The sequence below is a fragment of the Micropterus dolomieu genome, linkage group LG10 (genome assembly GCF_021292245.1).
Source record: "Micropterus dolomieu isolate WLL.071019.BEF.003 ecotype Adirondacks linkage group LG10, ASM2129224v1, whole genome shotgun sequence".
Taxonomy (NCBI): domain Eukaryota; kingdom Metazoa; phylum Chordata; class Actinopteri; order Centrarchiformes; family Centrarchidae; genus Micropterus; species Micropterus dolomieu.
This window is the reverse complement of record NC_060159.1, coordinates 18,866,980-18,886,101: the sequence shown is the minus strand read 5'-3', so window position 1 is coordinate 18,886,101 and position 19,122 is coordinate 18,866,980. Positions and strand designations below refer to the sequence as shown.

Genomic DNA, 19,122 nt, shown 5'->3' with positions numbered 1-19,122 from the left:
CAATGATCTGATGTCTGTACGGCTAGTAAGAAGCTACTGACAGCAGCCGGTTTCCTTAACATAGCATAAAGATTGGAAATGGGAAAACTGCTAGCCCGAACAAAATCCAACTATCAGCATCTCTAAATCTCAATTGTTGATTCTGTACAAAAACTGAACCGTAAAAATATCAATTTATTATTTCACAGGGGTTATGTGTTGGACGTGTTAATTGGTGAGATTTATTGGTAGGCAGATTTTGTTTCCTTACATTGTAGCCATTTCCCCCTGTTTCCAGTCTAAGCTAAGCAAAGCTAATAAAGCTAGCCTTATATTTACTGAACAGATATGAGAGTGGTATTGAACGTCTTATCTCAGCAAGAAAACAAGTAAGTGTATGTCATGAAATGTCAAACTATCCCTTTAATGGTTTATGGGTGGTGTATTACCAAAAGAAAAAGTTAGGGATTGAAATTAATTCATTAATTCATTTAGTTTCTTTGTGTAGTCCCATCATGTACTGTCGGGTAACGTGTAGGACCATAAGGAAACCACAAGGAAGAGCATGTAAATTCCTCAACAGATTAAATATGTACTGAAACATCTATCTTGTATATCATTTTGGATTGTAGTTGCTGTTTTATACTTAAGTCATTACCTTTGCTCATTCATAATTAGCCAACAAGCCTCTCTGTGGCTTCACTGTGATACCCATACAGTCATTGTAAGAGGAGAAAAAATGTGTTTACCGGTGAAATGTTTACGTAACAGCAGTGACAAAAAACGATTTGGGGTATTCAAACGGTTATAAATCTGACTGGAAGGTTCATAACTACACATTTTTCCTCCACAGATGACTGTTAGCATAAAGCACTGAACCCTTTATTGTGTATGAAGTAGATTAGGTTGTTATGATATGTACTCTTTCACTCAAGAATGCTCTGGGGTTTGTCTTTTTATATTTCAATAATTCTGTGGATTTTTCAAGATGGTAGGGTAGAAAGGATTTGTATTGTAAATAAAATAGAGATGAGAGGTTAGAATGACAGTCGATGTGATTAGCTGAATGTGTCACACACACTTAGAAGCAACTGAAGTAGGGGCATTTTTGATTTACAGATTTTAAATGGTGAGTTTTTTAAGTGACAAATGGCAATATAATCTGTTGTGAAATGTTTCAAGCAACACAGCCAACAGCATCTTTGTGCTGCTTTTCATTTACTATTTTAAATGATTTTTGTTTCCATTTAACCCCATTTTTAAATCACATTTGATACACCTTTATTTAATGTCAAAATGATCAGACTGACACTTCTTTTTAAGGAAAATGGTTGAGTGATTATTGATAGAATAGCTTTGCCTCTCTTCAAAAACATTTTGCAAGCTAAGAAACTGGGAAAACGTGACATTAATTACACTAAAGATGTTGCTGCAAATGTGATCCTACTATACTATTAGCCAGTAGATAATAGGTAAAAAAACAACACAAGTCTGTATGTATTCAAACACCACCACAACGTTGCCTTGATGTTACATAAGGACTGAATACCAAATCTGTGTATCAAAATGGAAAAATGGCTCCTCAATAAACTAAAATACTCACTAAAATATGTGTCAAAAATTACTTCAAGTGTTGGCACATCCAAAAACAATGTCAGTATGTGATGTTTTGTGTCTTGTAAACAGGATATGTGGTCTATAAGCATGTGACAAATATGCTGATGAGATATATAATCACTGTTTTTGTGCTTGTAGTTTTTACGCATGTTGTTTTGTTTGAGGTTATGGTTATAGCACAGGCTTACAAAACTACAAATGTTTAAAGCAGCAACAAGAAAACAGGTAGATAGTAGAGACATCCGGGTGTGAAATCACATCATTTACATTTTATTATATGTGGACAATATACACCAACAAATATCAAAAAGAGCACAACAATGTAAAGCTGATTAATGCTAAGCATCCTGGGGTAAATGTCCCCTTACAGCAACACTTACTATGAACAACAGGAATTTTGTGTTTTTTTTGTGTGTGGTAAAATTTAATTAAAAATCAGCTGCTTTAGTTTGAGGTGCAGTGTTGGCATATTGTGGCCGTGCAACATGGCTACTGTACATAAATAGAGGGAGGACTAATAAAGATGGGTTTGTATTACAAAAAGGAGCGGTTTACTTCGTATCTACTTCGTTTTCCTCTCTTGAGCATGTCTCTGGTTGGTCCAAACCACCTGGTTAATGACAGAAACAGTGCGCTCATCAACCTCGGTCAGACGGATATCACATTCTGTTAAGTTGGTGTTGTGAGACATCGCTTCCTCCAGAGCTTTACCTCCATCCTACACACACAAACACACAAACAGGGAGGGAGAGAGGAGGTCCAAAGACAGTCCTGATAACCTTGAAAAATCACCCTTCGGCTACTCTTGCTGTCCGAAATAGCACACACTTTCTAAACTGCTTATTGCAAGTGTCAACAGTGTTTTATTGTTGTGTCTGAAACAGGCATTTCTATTTTTGTGAAGAGCAGAAGAAGGTCGCATATACTGATGGTACTGCACGTTGCATTTCTGCTATGTGGGCGATTTGTGATCCTTCGCAGTGTATTCCAGTCAGAGATACACTGTACAGTGAAATCTTAAAGAGAGTAGGAGAAGGGGAAACATTTGATCTACCTCTCAGGGGGAAACAACACTTACTTTCCATTATTGCATGTTTTCCACACATAACTATTAATAATTGAAAATCCTTGTCCTGTCTGCTTGTCTACCCAGGCACTAGCATGCTTTGGTTGTGGAGGAAACCCAGTGTTTCAAAATAACCCAATGTTTCAAAGTGCTTTTTCAGATAACATTTTACACAAAGAAATACTAGCCGTGCACATTCTTATGGTAAAGAACACAATTTTATAGGGTAACTCAAATTCTGTATTCATGCTACAGCTTGACAAATATTGTAGGACTATGTTCATTGGTATTCATAGCAATTTGCAAATTATTTTGTCAATTAGTCATGTAATCTATAAAATGTCAGAAAGCTGTGCTAGAGCCCAAGTTGACATATCTAAATTAATTATTTAAAAGCCCCTAAATATTAAGTTTATTATAATAAGAGATTGAGAAACCAGGATGGAATCAGTAACTGTTTTGTATTTTTGCTTGAAATTGACTTAAATGATTAACTGATAATCAAAATTGTTTGCAATGAATTTTCAACTGAACAACTAATCCATTAATCGCCAAATCCCTTTGACGCATTGCCATGAAATTCAGAGCATAAAGTTGAATGACTTTGGTGATCGCAGACTTTTCCAGAATTCTTTTGCCTACTTCAGATCATGATGGGATAGTTATGACCAGATTTCCATCAGCTGCAGATGTACTGTAAGATTTAATGTTAGCCCAAGAGCACCTGAGATTTAACAAAACACATTTGACAAATTTTGAGAATGCAATGTCCTAAAATTGCCACAGTACAGAGTTTGAACCTTGTTGATACAGGTGACAAGGTGGCCCTTATACTTCATATGTATTGCCCCGCTAGTAGTAAGAATCTAAGAACAGCAATTTACTTACCACACCCAGGTTGTTGCAGGAGAGATTGATGCTCTGCAGGGTGTCATTCTGAACTAGCACTTTAGACAGCGCAATGGCAGTAGGCCCCGTCACCTCATTGCCTCCCAGGTGCAGGTGAAGTAGGGTGTTGTTGTTCAGCAAGGCCTTGCCGATAGCCTGACCTCCCTCATCTCTCAAACGGTTGAGACGCAGGTTGAGGGACAAAAGGGTAGAGTTCTTGGACAAGGCATGAGCTATAACTTTGGCTCCCGTGTCTCTAATGTTGTTGTCGCACATGTTCAGGGTCTCCAGTGTGCTCCTGGTGAGCAGTTTGCCAATGGCTCTGGCTCCTTTGTCTCCGATCAGGTTGTGAGAGAAGTCAAGCTCTCTTAGAGACGGGTGGTCCAAGAGGTATTTCACCAGCAGCCGGCACTTTTTATCCTCAATCTGGCTTTGATGGAGCCTTAGAAGCTGTAGAAACAGGTGAGTAGCACAAAAAACTGAATCATTAAGAGCAGATTTGATGTCACAGGATGTCATGACTTAAAAATAAAAGTCATTTTCCTTTTCTTTTTTTTTGACACTATGAACATGCCACATTTATAAATGTTATTTACATGTCAGCATCACAGAACAGTGAAGGACTATGCTTTATATATTGTAAAATAAAGTAAGTAAATCAACCAACTAAATATCTTTGGCACCTGGGAAATAGTAGTGGCCATTTTCAATTTGTTTCTGATAGATTATAGACTAAAGACTTAAGTAATCAACAGATTATGCACTCATTAGTTGCAGCCTTGATATCAATTCCAATAATCTTTTGTACAGTTTCCATATCATGCACAGAAACCAATAGCAGATAAATGCCATATTCTAATGCAGTAATAAACTAATGTGACAAAAATGTGCATCAAATACTGACTTATTTAGGTTGCAGCCAGGGGCTCTGGTGTCTTGATGTAAATAGAGCATGAATTTAATTCTTGGGTAGTGCCAACAACAATTTCCCTGTTTCCCTGACATCTGGAACTGTAAATGATGCTTTTACTTGCAATAAAGTCAGAAGTGTTGAATTACAACAAACAGGCTCCAGAAAATCAGGCTCCATACTTTGCATGGTATAGACCACTGAGGAGGAGTCAATATTCACCTTCAAATTCTTACAGGACTTAAGGGCCTTGGCGAGGGACTCACAATCTCTGTCAGTCATCTCAAACATCTTCCATTCAAAGTTCATCCCACATTGTTTGACCCTGTACACCAAATGGAGCTCTTCCAGGTTTGTCAGCTTGTCAAGCAGGATGTTAAAGTCAAAGTGGTCCACAGATGGTCCATCATACTCGTTGTCACTCGCTAACTCAGAGCCATATTCCTCTTCCTCCATCTTGGGCTCCTTGATAGGCGGCAGGAGTTGGGAAATGTCCAGCCTCTTGACGTAGTTCTTACAATGAGGTACCATCGCTAAAACAGTGTTTGGCTCTGTTACATCCGGAATAAAAAGCTCAATAACGTTCTCCATGTGCCTCTCAAAGAACAGTCGTTTCCAGCTGTGGCCATAATGAGAGACATCACAAAGGTCCCACCGCTGCTCGCATCGCCGCTTCCAATAGACACCATCACCGATCAAGTTGGCTGTCACATGCAGGGGCAGGGAAGTAGATAGTCTCTCCTGCACAAAGTCTTTCTGAATGGGTGTAAGGGCTTCAAATATGGGCATTTCTGTAACAGGTTTAAGTTTTGTATAAGTTCCATTTATATTACAAGTGAATGTGTAAACGTTTATAATAATATATATAATAATTGTACAAAAAAACAAGTGCATACCCTCAAAGTTTCTCACGATGCTTTGCAGACACAGGTTTGATAAACAAGGTACTATAGCCAGGGACCAGCCTGGATCTTCAGCAATGATCCTCCTGATCTTTCTGTAGTCCTCATCTGGATTGAGGGTGGCTGCTGGGGGATAAGGGAACCTGGACATTGTTGTAGGGTTTTTGTAGACTATTTTCTGCTTAGAAAAAAGAAACATTTAAAAGTTTAACATCCAAGCAACAGTAGCTATATCCTTGCTTATTTTCAGGTGTGTTTATGTGATGATAGTTTACCTAATGGCATTTACGGCCTAATTAATTTGTCACTGAAACCATATTATCTATAGGCATTAGCTAAGGTAATGGTGCTGCCATAAGTTACCGTCACACATTGAGCTGCTAGCCAAAACTATCTGTAAAGTTAACAGCAAACAGACGATCCACCCTAATGCTAGCTAAACTGCGACAAGCTTACTACTATGGCAATGTCGTGAATTACTGAAAAACATCTTTAAAGTGGTAAACCAACAGACATTTAATATTTGTATAATGTTAACGTTACCCTTTAGTTACATACAACTCAATTTTCGCCGTTCAAACGTTAAAGTAACTTACACCTGCAGTGCGCTGCTCTAGGCTTCAACTGTCTCCTTGGTAACAGAACGCTATTACTTTTTAACTCGGGAGATTTGAGCACTCAGCCCTGAACGTTTGAAACAGTGTTTGCTGCTATATTTAGAAGACATCAGATAAGGGAACTTTAGAAAACACGTGGTTGATAATTCAAGTTTCTTAGTCAGAATTGTGAGTCAACAGTTTTTGTGTATATTTTAATATTAGGAATTTCCGACCTTCATGGAATGCAACAGTTTTGTCCAGACAACAATAAGAATAAAGACAAGAATAAAACACAGATTACCAATTAATTCTAAACTACGCCCCAAAAGTTTGGAAATTTGTGTTTGGTGGATCATTTTCCACCAAATTATTTTGGTAGAATAATTATAATAATTATTTGAGACAAAAGCTGGTTGAAGAATGGGATGCTCTCCCACAGCATTGTGTGACCAGGCTGGTGACCAGCATGAGGAGGAGGTGTCAGGCTGTTGTGTGGCTGTGTATGGTTCTTCCACACGCTACTGACACTCCTGTTTGTTAAATGAATAAATTGTTAAAATTCCAATATCTCTTGTTTCTTCAGACTCCAATCATCCAATCCACCAAACAAGAGTCAACAGCAAAGAAAAGCCGTTTGGCATTGTCACAGACTATTTGGCAAATTTTTCATGGGCTCAACCCACATACTCAGCTTTGTTGTCTTATCCCTCAAATGCATGTTCCTTACAAATGTGGCACCATTTAAAAGGGACATAAACATGCTTTCCAATGGCATAAGATTTATTGCCAAGCAGCACCGTTAGAACAAATAAATAATATACCAAACATAAGGTTCCTTACTTTTTGTGCATAGTGTATTTATGTATTATTATGTATTATTATTATGTATAATATTATTATTAATGTTGTTGTTGTTTTTATTACTGTTCCAGCACCTTGGGGCCCAGACTGCAAATGCTCTGTCCCCTTTAAGCAGTAATTACAAATTATCTAAAAGGCATATCTATTAATCATTTATGCAGGAATACAATAGAGTTGCCTGGGGAAGTCTGCAAAATTAAGATTAGACTGTCTAATTTTTCAATTAAGTAATATTTTAACAGTTGGACATAAAATGACAACACTGATACAAGTGCCGAGTGTTTGTGTTTTGTCTGTGTGGCATCAGTGTTGCAGGAGGCTGTGTGCTCAGCATGATCATGCTGTGAAGAACATTTTGATTCTACAAAGCTGGCAGATGGACCACGGATATGGTCCATGAGCCATTTGGATTAAAGCATACTGGAGTGAATCCATCCTTACAAACAACAACACGAAGCAGGTGCACAGCATGGGAAGGTAGAAATCAGTAAAACCACCTACCTGACCTTTATTAAAAAACACAGAAATGAAGTGAAAAGTACATTAGATGTGGTTTCCCCATCCCCCAACCAAACCTGCTGTAAATAAATACTGATATAAATTAAACTCCTGCTTCCTTTTAAGATGACAGACAAATTAAATTACATACAATTAAATTGTACCTTAAGTAAAACATAATTTATAGTCTCAACATTTTGTAAATTTACCATGCACGACTCAACACTTCGTCATTTGAGCTACGCTGTGCTTAAAAATGTCCTGAACGGAAATGGATGGAATCCAGATTTTAGGGGTGGAGTGGAGTAGACAGAGAATATGTGCATGCTTTAGTTTGTACAGCTCTTTTCCTTTAATCTGTCTTCTCTTGTATGTTGTGGCAGCACACTACTAGGAGTGAGCTTGTATTTTCTCAACGATAGTTATCAGGTGGATACCATTTCAGCATCATGGTCATAAGAGCTGATTAGATTGGGAGGATATGACGTTTGCATCTGACATCTGTAAGAATGTATGGTTTGATGTTTTGGTAAAGCAACACACAAGTCAAGACTGGTCAGTACAATGTGTATGTATATTAAAATAGCTATTGCATTTTTAAACTGTACGTCATACCTACTACATATAGCATAGATTTGTCCCCCTCTTGCTTTAGTGCAAGATGCTCCACAAAAGATTTCTAAATGGATATTATCTGTATGGATGTGGGAGGATGCACTTAGATGAGACTTTGATGATCTAATATTTTGTTAGGGCTGTTTATTTCATCATCTAGATTAATCGATCAGTTGTTTGCCTGTAAAATATACATCGTTATAACGTCCCATAACCCAAGGTGACTTATTGAAATTGCTTTTTTTGTCCGACAAACAGCACAAAACCCAAATACATTTGGTTTACTATCCTCACTACTATAGCTACTACTTTAAAATCTGTACATTTGAGACGCTGCAACCAGTGAACGTTTGGCATTTTTCCTTAAAAAACATGACTGTAACAATTAATCAGTAGTTAGAACAATCTATTAATTGACTAATAGTTTCAACTGGAGCTTGAGTTACTCTATTAATTATCTGGGCAACATTCTCACATGACCATGCATGGATGGAAGCAGGTACATGATACAGCAAAAGCTGATTGTGTTTCCCCTGTGGAAGGGTGGAGAGAGAGAGATGGCTGTTTCTGACATAAGGTTGCTCCAGGAGTCGGATGGAGGAATTGGATGGAGAAATGAGAGGCTCGAACTGTAGCCCTGAGGCAGTCCATCACTGTCGTCCTCATGTAATATGGCCTGACAGACACACACTTCCCTCGTACTCCGCCTTTAATGGACTGGCGTGACATCAGCCATCCACAGCACAGGCAAACTGCCTCTGTGAGCTGCTCATCCAGTTGCACTCTGGGTAGCGCCAGTGTGGGATGAGTCACGGTGATGGGTGTCCCTGAATCTGCACCACATAACAACTGTGGAGGTTCACTGATCAACTTGTCTTAGCATGAGGAAGCCTGGTCCAGCTGTCAAACTTTCTTTAGGACTGATACCTATATGTAACGGTAACTGTAATACATGTATGTAAAAATTATGTATGAGGAATGATAGTTTACTTAAGTTGTATTTCTCTAATTAAGATCAAGGTTTTACAGCAAACATTTTGACAGGAAAAGCACAGGTGTTACTAATAAACCCCAAGCGGTCAAGGCAGATATTCACCCAGCCTGAGTCATGGTTCAGTACGAGGTTTCTGCCTCTTAAAAGGAAGTTTTTTCTTGCCTGTGTCGCCAAGTGCTTGCTCATGGTGGGAATTGTTGGATCTGAAGTTATACGGTCTAGACCTGCTCTATAAAGTAAAATGAGATAACCTTGGCACTATATAAATAAAATTGAATTAATAACATTAACAATGGCTCCATTCTGCTCCCAGTAACCCGTGAAAGTGTGACGGTGGGCCAACCTGCACAATACCAGGAAGCAGGATACCGGCTCATACATCTTATTGAGTGCAGGCTCTCTCATATACATATTGGAGTATTGAACACACCCAGTGACTATTTATGGTACAATTAAAGCCCACCCCTACAAAAGCACCAACACTATGTATCTATAGTATGTACAGTACTGTGCCATCACATTTCCATTGCTATCAGAGCACAGTGAGCTGTTGCATTAGGCAACACAGCATGTGTGTAATTGCTAAAAGACAGAAGGACTGAGCAAAAGAAAGAGTTTCTCTCCAAGATGAAGATCTATTTTTAATGACACCCACTCCAGTAGTGACTGTAGATGTGCAGATCAAAATGTGTAATATTGTTAAAGTGATTGATGATCTCTTAAACTTTATTTTTTAAATAGCAACCATGTCAATAACTTATAACATCAGACCAGTGGCACGAATGGCAAAACTTTCAGAAAGTGATACCCTTTACTGTATTTTGTCTTGCACACTAATTATTTGTACACTGAAAAGGCCAAAGAAAAAAGCCTTACATAAAAATAAAACAACGTAGCTTTTACTGACTAGTGAACTTAAAATGAACCTACTGAACATTTCTAACATAATCTCATAAGGTGAAAGCATTCTGTTGTTTGTTTACTTAAATCAGGACCAGTGAGGTAAACTCTGGAGTGTTGCCAATGGGAGTGATTAATGCTTTCTCCTTTCAGCAAAGCACTATACAGCTCGTGTGCCAGGAGAGGAGGCAACTCCCAGGTGGGCATGGGGATGAATAGAAAGTAGGGCCTCGCTGAATGAAACATACAATAACAACAATGAAAAAATGTCGACCTTTTCTGTGATTGTTTGAGTTTGGCCATGTTTCAGGAATTATAGTATTTTTACGTTACAGTTCTCTTTCACAGTTGGTCCCTTTTATCCACCTCTAGAATGACAGAAATAATGGATTAAATGACCACACCAATATTCTTATATATTTTTGTATACTGTGACATTTTTGTCTTCTAAATTGTTTAAAAAAAATAAAAATACAAACTGAAAAAGCCAAGTTGACCATGTCTGATGGAGATTTCTGTTAGATCAAATGGTTGCTCTATTAAATTCAGTTTATTGGGAGCTAACAGTAGCTTGCAGGTACTTTTGTTGTCAAAGCTACATTAATGCGCTGTGGTAAAAATTTCAAGTGGAGATCAATTTAAGAAGAATGCACTCCATTACGATGAACATTAAATTAGCTATTGTTTCCAATAAGACTGCTGAAGTGGACACTGTGATGCACTACCTTTCTCGAGTACGTCAATTCTACAACCAACTGATGACTGAAAGCTAAGAAAACACATTAAAGACATGGAAAATGGTCTGCAGTAATGTAATGTATGAGATCAAGAGTCTACAGCCCTATTAGCAACTCTGTGAGGCTGTACTTAAGACACAGTGGTGCTTTGAGCTAAATGCAAACAGCTGTTAGCTCAGCTTGTTAGCATGATAACATCAAATGCTAATTCGAAGGCAAAGTAGACCTACAGCTGGGGCTGATGGGAATGTCATTAGCTGCGCAGGTATTTATTCATAAATCAAACTATTCTACTAACAAAACATGTTATTTGGATTTATCCTCTGAATACCATTAACATTTGTACAAAATATTTCATCTCAATCCATCTAACGTTTCCTGCGATACTGCAGTCTTGACAAAAGTGGTGGACTGACCCACAGCCTGACACTGCTAGTCATAAAGCCATGATGCTAACATGCTACAAACAAAAACACTGGTATGGTCCTCTCACTCCCAGCAGAGGTTTGTTCTCTATCTCTCATGCGTTCAACCATCACAACATATGAAGTGAGGCTTCATCAAAGAACACTTTTACTATTATGATGACGATGAAGACTTCTGATTTCAAAAGGTTTGCTAGTTCCTTATAACCATTAACATAATGAATCAATGCTTGGTAAAAGTCAACATGTGCAGCACAACAAACAGGCCCGGAATGAGTGTGAAAATGCATAGGAAGAAACTTTATTCCTTTAGTTGAAAGTAAAGACAACAACACAACTGATCATTTTACAAAAAGAAAAACATAAACCTTTGGACTCACGATGAGCCCAATCATTCCCTGGAACATTCGAGGGAAACGCAACACCAAAAAGTCCGATACACATTACAGCCCACAGCTAATCCTCAAACTCATCAACACTTTCATCAGAGTAACCGCTGTAGGGCGGACTGGAGTCCAAGTGGATGCTACTGTCTGTGTCCACGGAGACCACAGAGCTGAGGCTACTGTCTATGGACACCATGCTGCCGTCACTGTCGCTGCTGCTCCTGCTGCTGTCGTCATCATCATCATCGATCACCATCACCTGAGCAGAGTCAGCAGCTGGAAAACACCAGAAAAAGAAAACTTTTTCGTTTCTCTTTAGAGAGATTTGAAAGAGCAACACCTTCTCTCTGAGCCACTTTTTCTTTCTTTCACTTCCTTTACACGACTTTAAAGAAAAAGGCTGACTTTTTAGGGGATTTGTTGACAGTCAGAAAAAAATTGTATATCACCACACTGATCCTTTGAAAGCGAATTGGGCAACCTTCAAGCCTCATCATGAGTAGACCTTTTTAATCTAAAGGCGAAGAACATACGTGATGTTGCTAGTCCTCAAAGTTTTTGGTATTGTTTTTACAAACATTAAATCAAAACATTTCACGCTATGCTTTAAGAGTCAGGAACAACCAACATGATGTTGACTGAGATCGACCAGACCACACTGCTTGCCGTTTTTGATTAGAAATCATTTTGCAGCATTGATAAACAAGCATTTAGTTTCCAGACTTGACAAGTGTGGCAACCAAATCCTGTTTAAAGTTCCACAGTCGAGGCTCAAGACGAACAGGGCTTTTACTGTTTTAGCTAAACCAAGGTAAGTAAAAAAAAAAATCCCCTCGGTATCATTTCAGCTGACTTAAAAAAATTTGTTTTACGGTGTTTTAATCTCTGTTTGAACCTATAATTATTTCTTGTATTGTATTTTATGTTATTGTACTTTAATGTGCATTTGTAAAGAATGTTGTCACTATGGTTGGGAAAGATGCTACGGAAATAAATTTGCCTAATTACTTTTTCAATTTTCGACTTATTTCCCTCACTCCACCAACAAGCAAATCTAGCTATAAAGCAGAGATGGCTAAATCAGATAGTGTAACAATACTCTCATAACACCGTTAACTGCTTGAGAGCCTCTGAGCAGATTCGCCACACTAGCTGAGGATCAAGCACACAAGGACACTTTAGTGGTTATTGCTGAGGGCGAGGGGAACATTAGTCAATGGGCTCACCCAGACATGTCAAGGCTATCCAGTCATTTGATCTGATGAATGTGGCATTGCACACTATTGCTAGTGACTACACGGTCAGTCAGATATTAATGCTATGTGGGCCATCCGTGTGGCAACTTGTGCATTAGTGTGATCCTGACTGAGTAAACATCACTGTCATATACTAGTTTTTGATGTGTTTCTGTAACTGAATTTTGAGGGTTAGGGGCTAGGGTAGGGAGATAAATGTACTACATATTTTAATAACTAGTAACATATTATGATATATACTGCGTTAACATATTTACTTAAATATTCTAACTCAGATGGTAAAAAGTTCAAACAGTACATGTCTAATTGGGTACATGGTACACATACCAGTGTTTTGGCATAACAAACCCTATATTGTTTAAAAATATAAGCATATGTTGTGTCAAGTATTAAGACTTCCAACTAGGACAGATATTGGTCCAATTTCACTTCATATACTTCACTTAGACACGAAAAATGTATTGTATAAATGTATAAAAAAGTTTTTCAAAATGGGGATTTTGTACAGGGGTTTCTCTCTGTGGAATGATCAGACTGTCTCTTATCTGTTCCTGTACTCACTGTGCAACAACCTGAGACATTTCAAGGCTGTCCACTGACCTGAGCTTATGACATCATGGTCACAAGCTTGCTTCTCTGAAAAAAGGAAAACTTCCTTTGGGTATTTAGTGTTATCCATGTTTTTTTCTGTAAATTTAGGATATTAATCTTTATAATACAGTAAACTGGTTCTTATTGTGTATGACATAGCCTCTGTCTGTTTGTTTTAAGGCCTTTTATTTTTATGTCCTGTTTATTTATCTCTTTAAAAACAACCAAAAGTAGGAAGAAAATGCTTCTCTTAACTGTTAACTGTAGGATACTAATGACACTGTTGATGACGCACCTCTCACCTTTCCTCTCAGAGATGAGCGTCTGCCGCCTCGCCTTCATATCCAGGCTCAGGTTTTCCACCATGCTGTTGATGCAGTTGTCCAGGGCAAGACAGCGGGTCTGGGACTGGATGGCCTGTCGGCAGATGGGACACTCGTCTTTCTTTTTACGCCACTGCTTGATGCAGTGACAGCAGAAGCTGTGAGCGCAGTTCAGGATGACTGCCTGTAGACGATATCAATATAGATTGAAACATTCATTTTATTATAGTGCTCATGTTTTTGTGTCCATCTTCTGAAGCACCTCAAAGAGAAAAGAAAGGGCGTATCTTACACTGCTTTCATTAATGCCATATTGCTGTATTCAGGTTTTGTACTTACTATGCAATTTCTATCCAATCAGAGACAAAGATTTGTACGTAAGATACAGCAGATGAGAATCGCAAAGGTGATATACACCATGCTAATATGATTATTAATCCTACCTCAATGAAGAGCTCAGAGCAGATGATGCACTGAAGCTCATTCTCCAGAACTTCAGTCACTTGTGTAACAACTTCCTCCTTTTGGGCCCTCGCCTTCTCTTTCTCCTCCTACAAAAATAGATGAATAAATGAATAAAGCTTTGCTGATGCCATGCCAAACTATGCCAAACGAATACTTAGATGGTTATTAATATGGTCATACCTTTGTCACTTCCAGCTCTTTGTTTTTGGCCAAAAGAATCTCTTCGAAGCCTTGCCGAGAAAGGGCAAGTTCACCGATTACCTTCTTTTGCTAAGAACATTCAAAACAGACAGATCAAAAAACAGTGGTAAATTTCATACATACAACAATAACATGTTTATAAATTCACTATAAACCCTTAGTCTGGTTGCTTGTATTTGTGGCGTAACTATAAAGAAAAGTTTTATGCTGCATACCTCTTGCAGAGCTTCTTCCAGCTGTTTTTTCAAAAGTTCCTCTTGTTGCTGTGTTTTCTGGGCCTACACACATAAAAAGTTCCACTTTCATTAAAGACAATATTTTGTGCCTAGCATTAATTCATACAAACGCTGTGGTCTTACAGATTATAATAATGTGTTCACATCATAACATACTGTTTTGTAATTTGTTTTTCTATTCTGGAATCTGTTGGCTCACACCACAAACAGAACAGAAACTTTAGAAAAAAAAAGACATTACCACACGCAGCCTTATTTGATATTTCCACATTACCGAAAAAATGAGTGAAATACAAACATCTTTCACTTTGATGTCATTATTTTAAGCTGCATTTTCAAATCATGCAGCAGTTAGAAGTTTAAAGTTCTCTGCAGCTAAGAATTATTAGACAGTTCGGTTCACTCAGATCACTAAAGACATTTTTCAGTGCTAAAGCTGTCCAGCCATGCAGACAAGTTTCAGTTTTATGTGCTAAGGTTTCAAAATATCAACCCTCGCTTTAAAACGTTTGTTGCCACCCAAATACAATCGTGCTTAACTGAATCTCATGTGTGCTGCTTAAAGTATTTAAGAATTACTGTCAATCTGATGACAGAAACGTCAGCACATAAATCCAAAACTATGTGTATCTTTAGACACCACTGGGATTAAGATGTTTTTGTGACATGGGTGAACTGACCCTTTAAAAGACCATGACAATATTTATAAAAATTTTACTTTTCTCTATTTTGCCAGCTGTTCTTCTTCCAAAAACTCGATAAAAGCTGCCATAATATCTGAATTTATCAGATGGTTATCTTATACTGTATATCATTAATAGACAAATGTAATGCATATCTAGAAACCATTTAAAAGTGAAGTAGTATTTTCAATTCTGCACATTGGATGCAATACTGAAAACCCTCTCACCTCCAGCTGCCTCTTAGTTTCACTGAAGGACTTCTCTAGCGTCTCCATCCGGTGCATCTTGGCTCGGAGTGTCTCCAGCTGAACCTGCAGCTCCCTGACATGCTCCTCTCTGAGCGGGTCGGCCTTCTGGGGCTCTACCCCAAGCGAGGCGACCTGCCTCTGGGTGTCGTCCACCTGCTCCCTCAGCATCAGAAGGTTCTGGCTGTACCTGCAAACATAAATAAACGAAGAAATACTTTCAGGGAGATCAAATACTCCACTCCTAACAAAAGTGAGTCTCTTTAACTCGCTGGTTGAAACCCAAACAATATAACAGTGTGTTACAGCCACAGTTTACATCTCTCATTTATCAACACTACATTTCAGATAAAGTTGCTAATAAAATCTGTAGAACATTAAAACAAAATGGATTGGATTACAAAATAGTGTCACACATTGTGTAGTTGAGAGAATCCTTTAGATAAGAGATCAACTCTATAATAACGCCGCCTACTGACCAATCAGCTCTCTTGGAAAACAACATCACCATGTGTAGGAAATCCCACAGACTGTTTTATAGGCAACTTTATGTTTGCTGCGGTGATGTGGAGAAACTCTTGTCTATAGCGATATAATCCTACAGAGACTAATTAAAAGCCTTAGGTTATTGTAGGCCTACAGGTTTTTACAGTAGCCTCCTAACTGCTTTAAAATGTCAATCAAAATCATATTTTTTTATTTGTTCTCCAGTACGTTTCACACAGTCTGTCGCAGCCATTAAAATAAACGGGTTTCATATTTCTTATATAGGCTATTTCTTATGTAAGGCAAAATATAATGAACAGTTTGGTAGGGATACTGAAATACTAAATTTTATTATGAACGCTATTTATTTTAGGTTATTAGCTATCTTAAAGTCTATCACAGAGACTGGCCATGTAGGCTACTGCCCAACCTTTTACGGATGTGGGCGCAGGTAATGAGGTGAGTTTTCAGTAGCCTAGATGTTGAGATTCAACCTCTATTTGACCACATCTTATGGCATGAACGGATTTTTTGTTGCATTGCTATATGAAATTAATTTAGAACAATGTTTGGAACACTTTTGAGTGTGTTAAATAAATTAATCTCATTTTTGAAGAGACGAGAAGTTCTTTAAAGTGTGGTGTCTTTTAATGTGGAAACGCTGACACACAGGCGAGCTGAAAGAATAAGGCTGATCATACAGCTCATAAAAACACATCAAATCAACGCATTATTAGACTACGCCTGTTCATTTAGGCATTCACACTGTCGGCTATTTTCTTTCTTTCTGCACGTGTCAGCTGCAGCTGTGTTACTTAGACCATGTCGTATTTCTGTAGTACCGCAGTGAGCTCTTCGTTTGTAAAATATAACGCTGTGATGACTGTGATTGGTCATCTGCTGCTAACACCGAACGCGCTCACGGCTGGATTGAGAAACACTGGGTTGACTTACAGAGTTGATAACCTGCTTCGTGGTACCGCTTATCCCCACCGTGACTGTTAGGGTTAGTTAAGCCAGATAATGAAAACATATCCTATGTATGTTGAACTTGCTTTGTGGTACAAGCCCCTGGCGTTAGGATTATATCTTTATCTTATGCATCCTTTTATCGGCATGGTTCTTTTTTTATTACTAAGGAATTGGGTGGTTTTCAATTATAATTTCTTTAAATAATAAATTCAGAACAAGATTAGAATTATATTTGAAATATAACTTAATGCTGTCACTATTTTCACTCACACATAATATTTCACTGGAAACAATGACTCGAGTGCAGCAAAATGTCAGTAAAATAAATAATATTGTGAAATTTAGTATGAAGAAAAATTGAAAAACAGAGTCAGCGTCACTCTTTCCTCCACACTCTACTGCCGCTATGATAAACCATCTACAGGTGCCACTGGTAGAGAGAGGAGTGGCTGGTTTGTCTCAACCAGCAGCTAAGTGTGCAAGAATTTGCCAAATTTTAAGGTAAGTGGCAAATTAAGATAAACAGTTAGACTACATACAGAAAGCTTTCGTTGTAGCTTGTTGATAACAATTCACTATTAGCTTAACAAGTGTGCTTTGGTTGTAATAAATGGGTTTCCTTCTTGGCCCATGACCAGTACTTTTTTTCTGTAATCCTGCTGACAGACAGACAAACAAACGGCACTGAAAAAATAACCTCCTTGGCTATTATAACTGTTATTTGCAGCCTTAGATTACTTTGTGATCCAGCTGGACAGAAACATCTTCAAGGAATGTGAAAATACCTGAAAAACTGCAGCAAGGTTTGTCAAACAACCTTTTAGGGTTTTCAAAAGATTTTGACTGATATATCTTTCAGAAAAACTGATGCTTCGCTCTGTGACTCCAATGTAATGACGAGATATGACAAGCACAAACTGGGGCTTACATCTGCAAGTTGTCCAGGTCACAAATAGTGCTGGAGTAATCCGAGGACTGGTCTACTTCCTGGACTAGTCTGCTGGGTCCAGTTTCTGCCGGCTGGGTGTGACTGAGCCTCTGCTGGCGTTTCACTGGTGACAGAGGGCAGGGCTTTGCAAATGACTTGTCTGCAGAAGAGCAGCGGTACAGCTTGGGCTTTGAGGTAGAAGGCTCAACTTCTTCCATAGCCAATTTCCTCTTGGGCTTCTTGGGAACATGGGCTGCTTTAACACCCTCTCTATGTCCCTTTGCCAGGCAGAGTTTAATGTCTTTGAGGGGCCGCTGGACGAGGATGTAGTCAAACTCCACATTGGTTCCAATTACAGGAACCCCAAGTTGTATGGAGTCTCCGAGCCTCAGCTGATGGGCTTCTTCAGCAGGTATGCGGTTTCCATTCACCCACACGCCGTTGAGACTCTGAGGTAAAAACAAATAAAATAAGCAACAGTCTTTTTCAGCTGCCGTTGAATTATATTTAACAACTACAGTGCCTTGCGAAAGTATTTGGCCCCCTTGAACATTTCGACCTTTTGCCACATTTCAGGCTTCAAACATAAAGATATAAAACTGTAATTTTTTGTGAAGAACCAACAACAAGTGGGACACAATCATGAAGTGGAATGAAATTTATTGGATATTTCAAACTTTTTTAACAAATAAAAAACTGAAAAATTGGGCGTGCAAAATTATTCAGCCCCCTTAAGTTAATACTTTGTAGCGCCATCTTTTGCTACGATTACAGCTGTAAGTCGCTTGGGGTACGTCTCTATCAGTTTTGCACAGCTCGAGCTCAGTGAGGTTGGATGGAGAGCATTTGTGAACAGCAGTTTTCAGTTCTTTCCACAGATTCTCAATTGGATTCAGGTCTGGACTTTGACTTGGCCATTCTAACAACCTGGATATGTTTATTTGTGAACCATTCCAGTGTAGATTTTGCTTTATGTTTTGGATCATTGTCTTGTTGGAAGACAAATCTCCGTCCCAGTCTCAGGTCTTTTGCAGACTCCATCAGGTTTTCTTCCAGAATGGTCCTGTATTTGGCTCCATCCATCTTCCCATCAATTTTAACCATCTTCCCTGTCCCTGCTGAAGAAAAGCAGGCCCAAACCATGATGCTGCCACCACCATGTTTGACAGTGGGGATGGTGTGTTCAGGGTGATGAGCTGTGTTGCTTTTACGCCAAACATAACGTTTTGCATTGTTGCCAAAAAGTTCGATTTTGGTTTCATCTGACCAGAGCACCTTCTTCCACATGTTTGGTGTGTCTCCCAGGTGGCTTGTGGCAAACTTTAAACGAGACTTTTTATGGATATCTTTAAGAAATGG

At 38.5% G+C, this 19,122-nt stretch overlaps 2 protein-coding genes across 8 annotated transcripts in view; both read right to left on the bottom strand.

Annotated features, from left to right (window-relative positions):
* Positions 1-1,845: 1,845 nt before the first annotated feature.
* Positions 1,846-6,101, bottom strand: tcte1 (t-complex-associated-testis-expressed 1). 6 transcript variants are annotated; one of them, XM_046061266.1, is made up of 6 exons: positions 5,959-6,101; positions 5,357-5,540; positions 4,683-5,251; positions 3,551-4,000; positions 2,308-2,314; positions 1,846-2,206 (listed from the first exon to the last, which is right to left on the bottom strand). In XM_046061266.1, exons 2-6 carry the CDS (start codon positions 5,511-5,513, stop codon positions 2,148-2,150), a joined length of 1,242 nt encoding a protein of 413 aa, XP_045917222.1. In that variant the 5' UTR covers positions 5,514-5,540; positions 5,959-6,101; the 3' UTR covers positions 1,846-2,147. The 6 variants fall into 6 exon arrangements, with proteins under 6 accessions (XP_045917222.1, XP_045917218.1, XP_045917223.1 ...); XM_046061262.1 differs by having other exon boundaries at positions 1,846-2,314; XM_046061267.1 differs by lacking the exon at positions 2,308-2,314.
* A 5,163-nt stretch (positions 6,102-11,264) lies between these two features.
* Positions 11,265-19,122, bottom strand: part of rnf8 (ring finger protein 8, E3 ubiquitin protein ligase) — a 9,860-nt gene continuing 2,002 nt past the window's right edge. The window contains exons 3-9 of one of the 2 annotated variants that reach the window (XM_046061296.1): positions 17,764-18,212; positions 15,360-15,567; positions 14,429-14,491; positions 14,193-14,282; positions 13,991-14,098; positions 13,527-13,731; positions 11,265-11,653 (exon numbers count right to left, since the gene is read on the bottom strand). In XM_046061296.1, the coding sequence (XP_045917252.1) occupies positions 11,448-11,653; positions 13,527-13,731; positions 13,991-14,098; positions 14,193-14,282; positions 14,429-14,491; positions 15,360-15,567; positions 17,764-18,212 (1,329 nt within the window). In that variant the 3' untranslated portion in view covers positions 11,265-11,447. Of the gene's footprint in view, positions 11,654-13,519; positions 13,732-13,990; positions 14,099-14,192; positions 14,283-14,428; positions 14,492-15,359; positions 15,568-17,763; positions 18,213-19,122 lie in introns of both variants that reach the window. The other variant, XM_046061297.1, reaches the window with a different exon arrangement.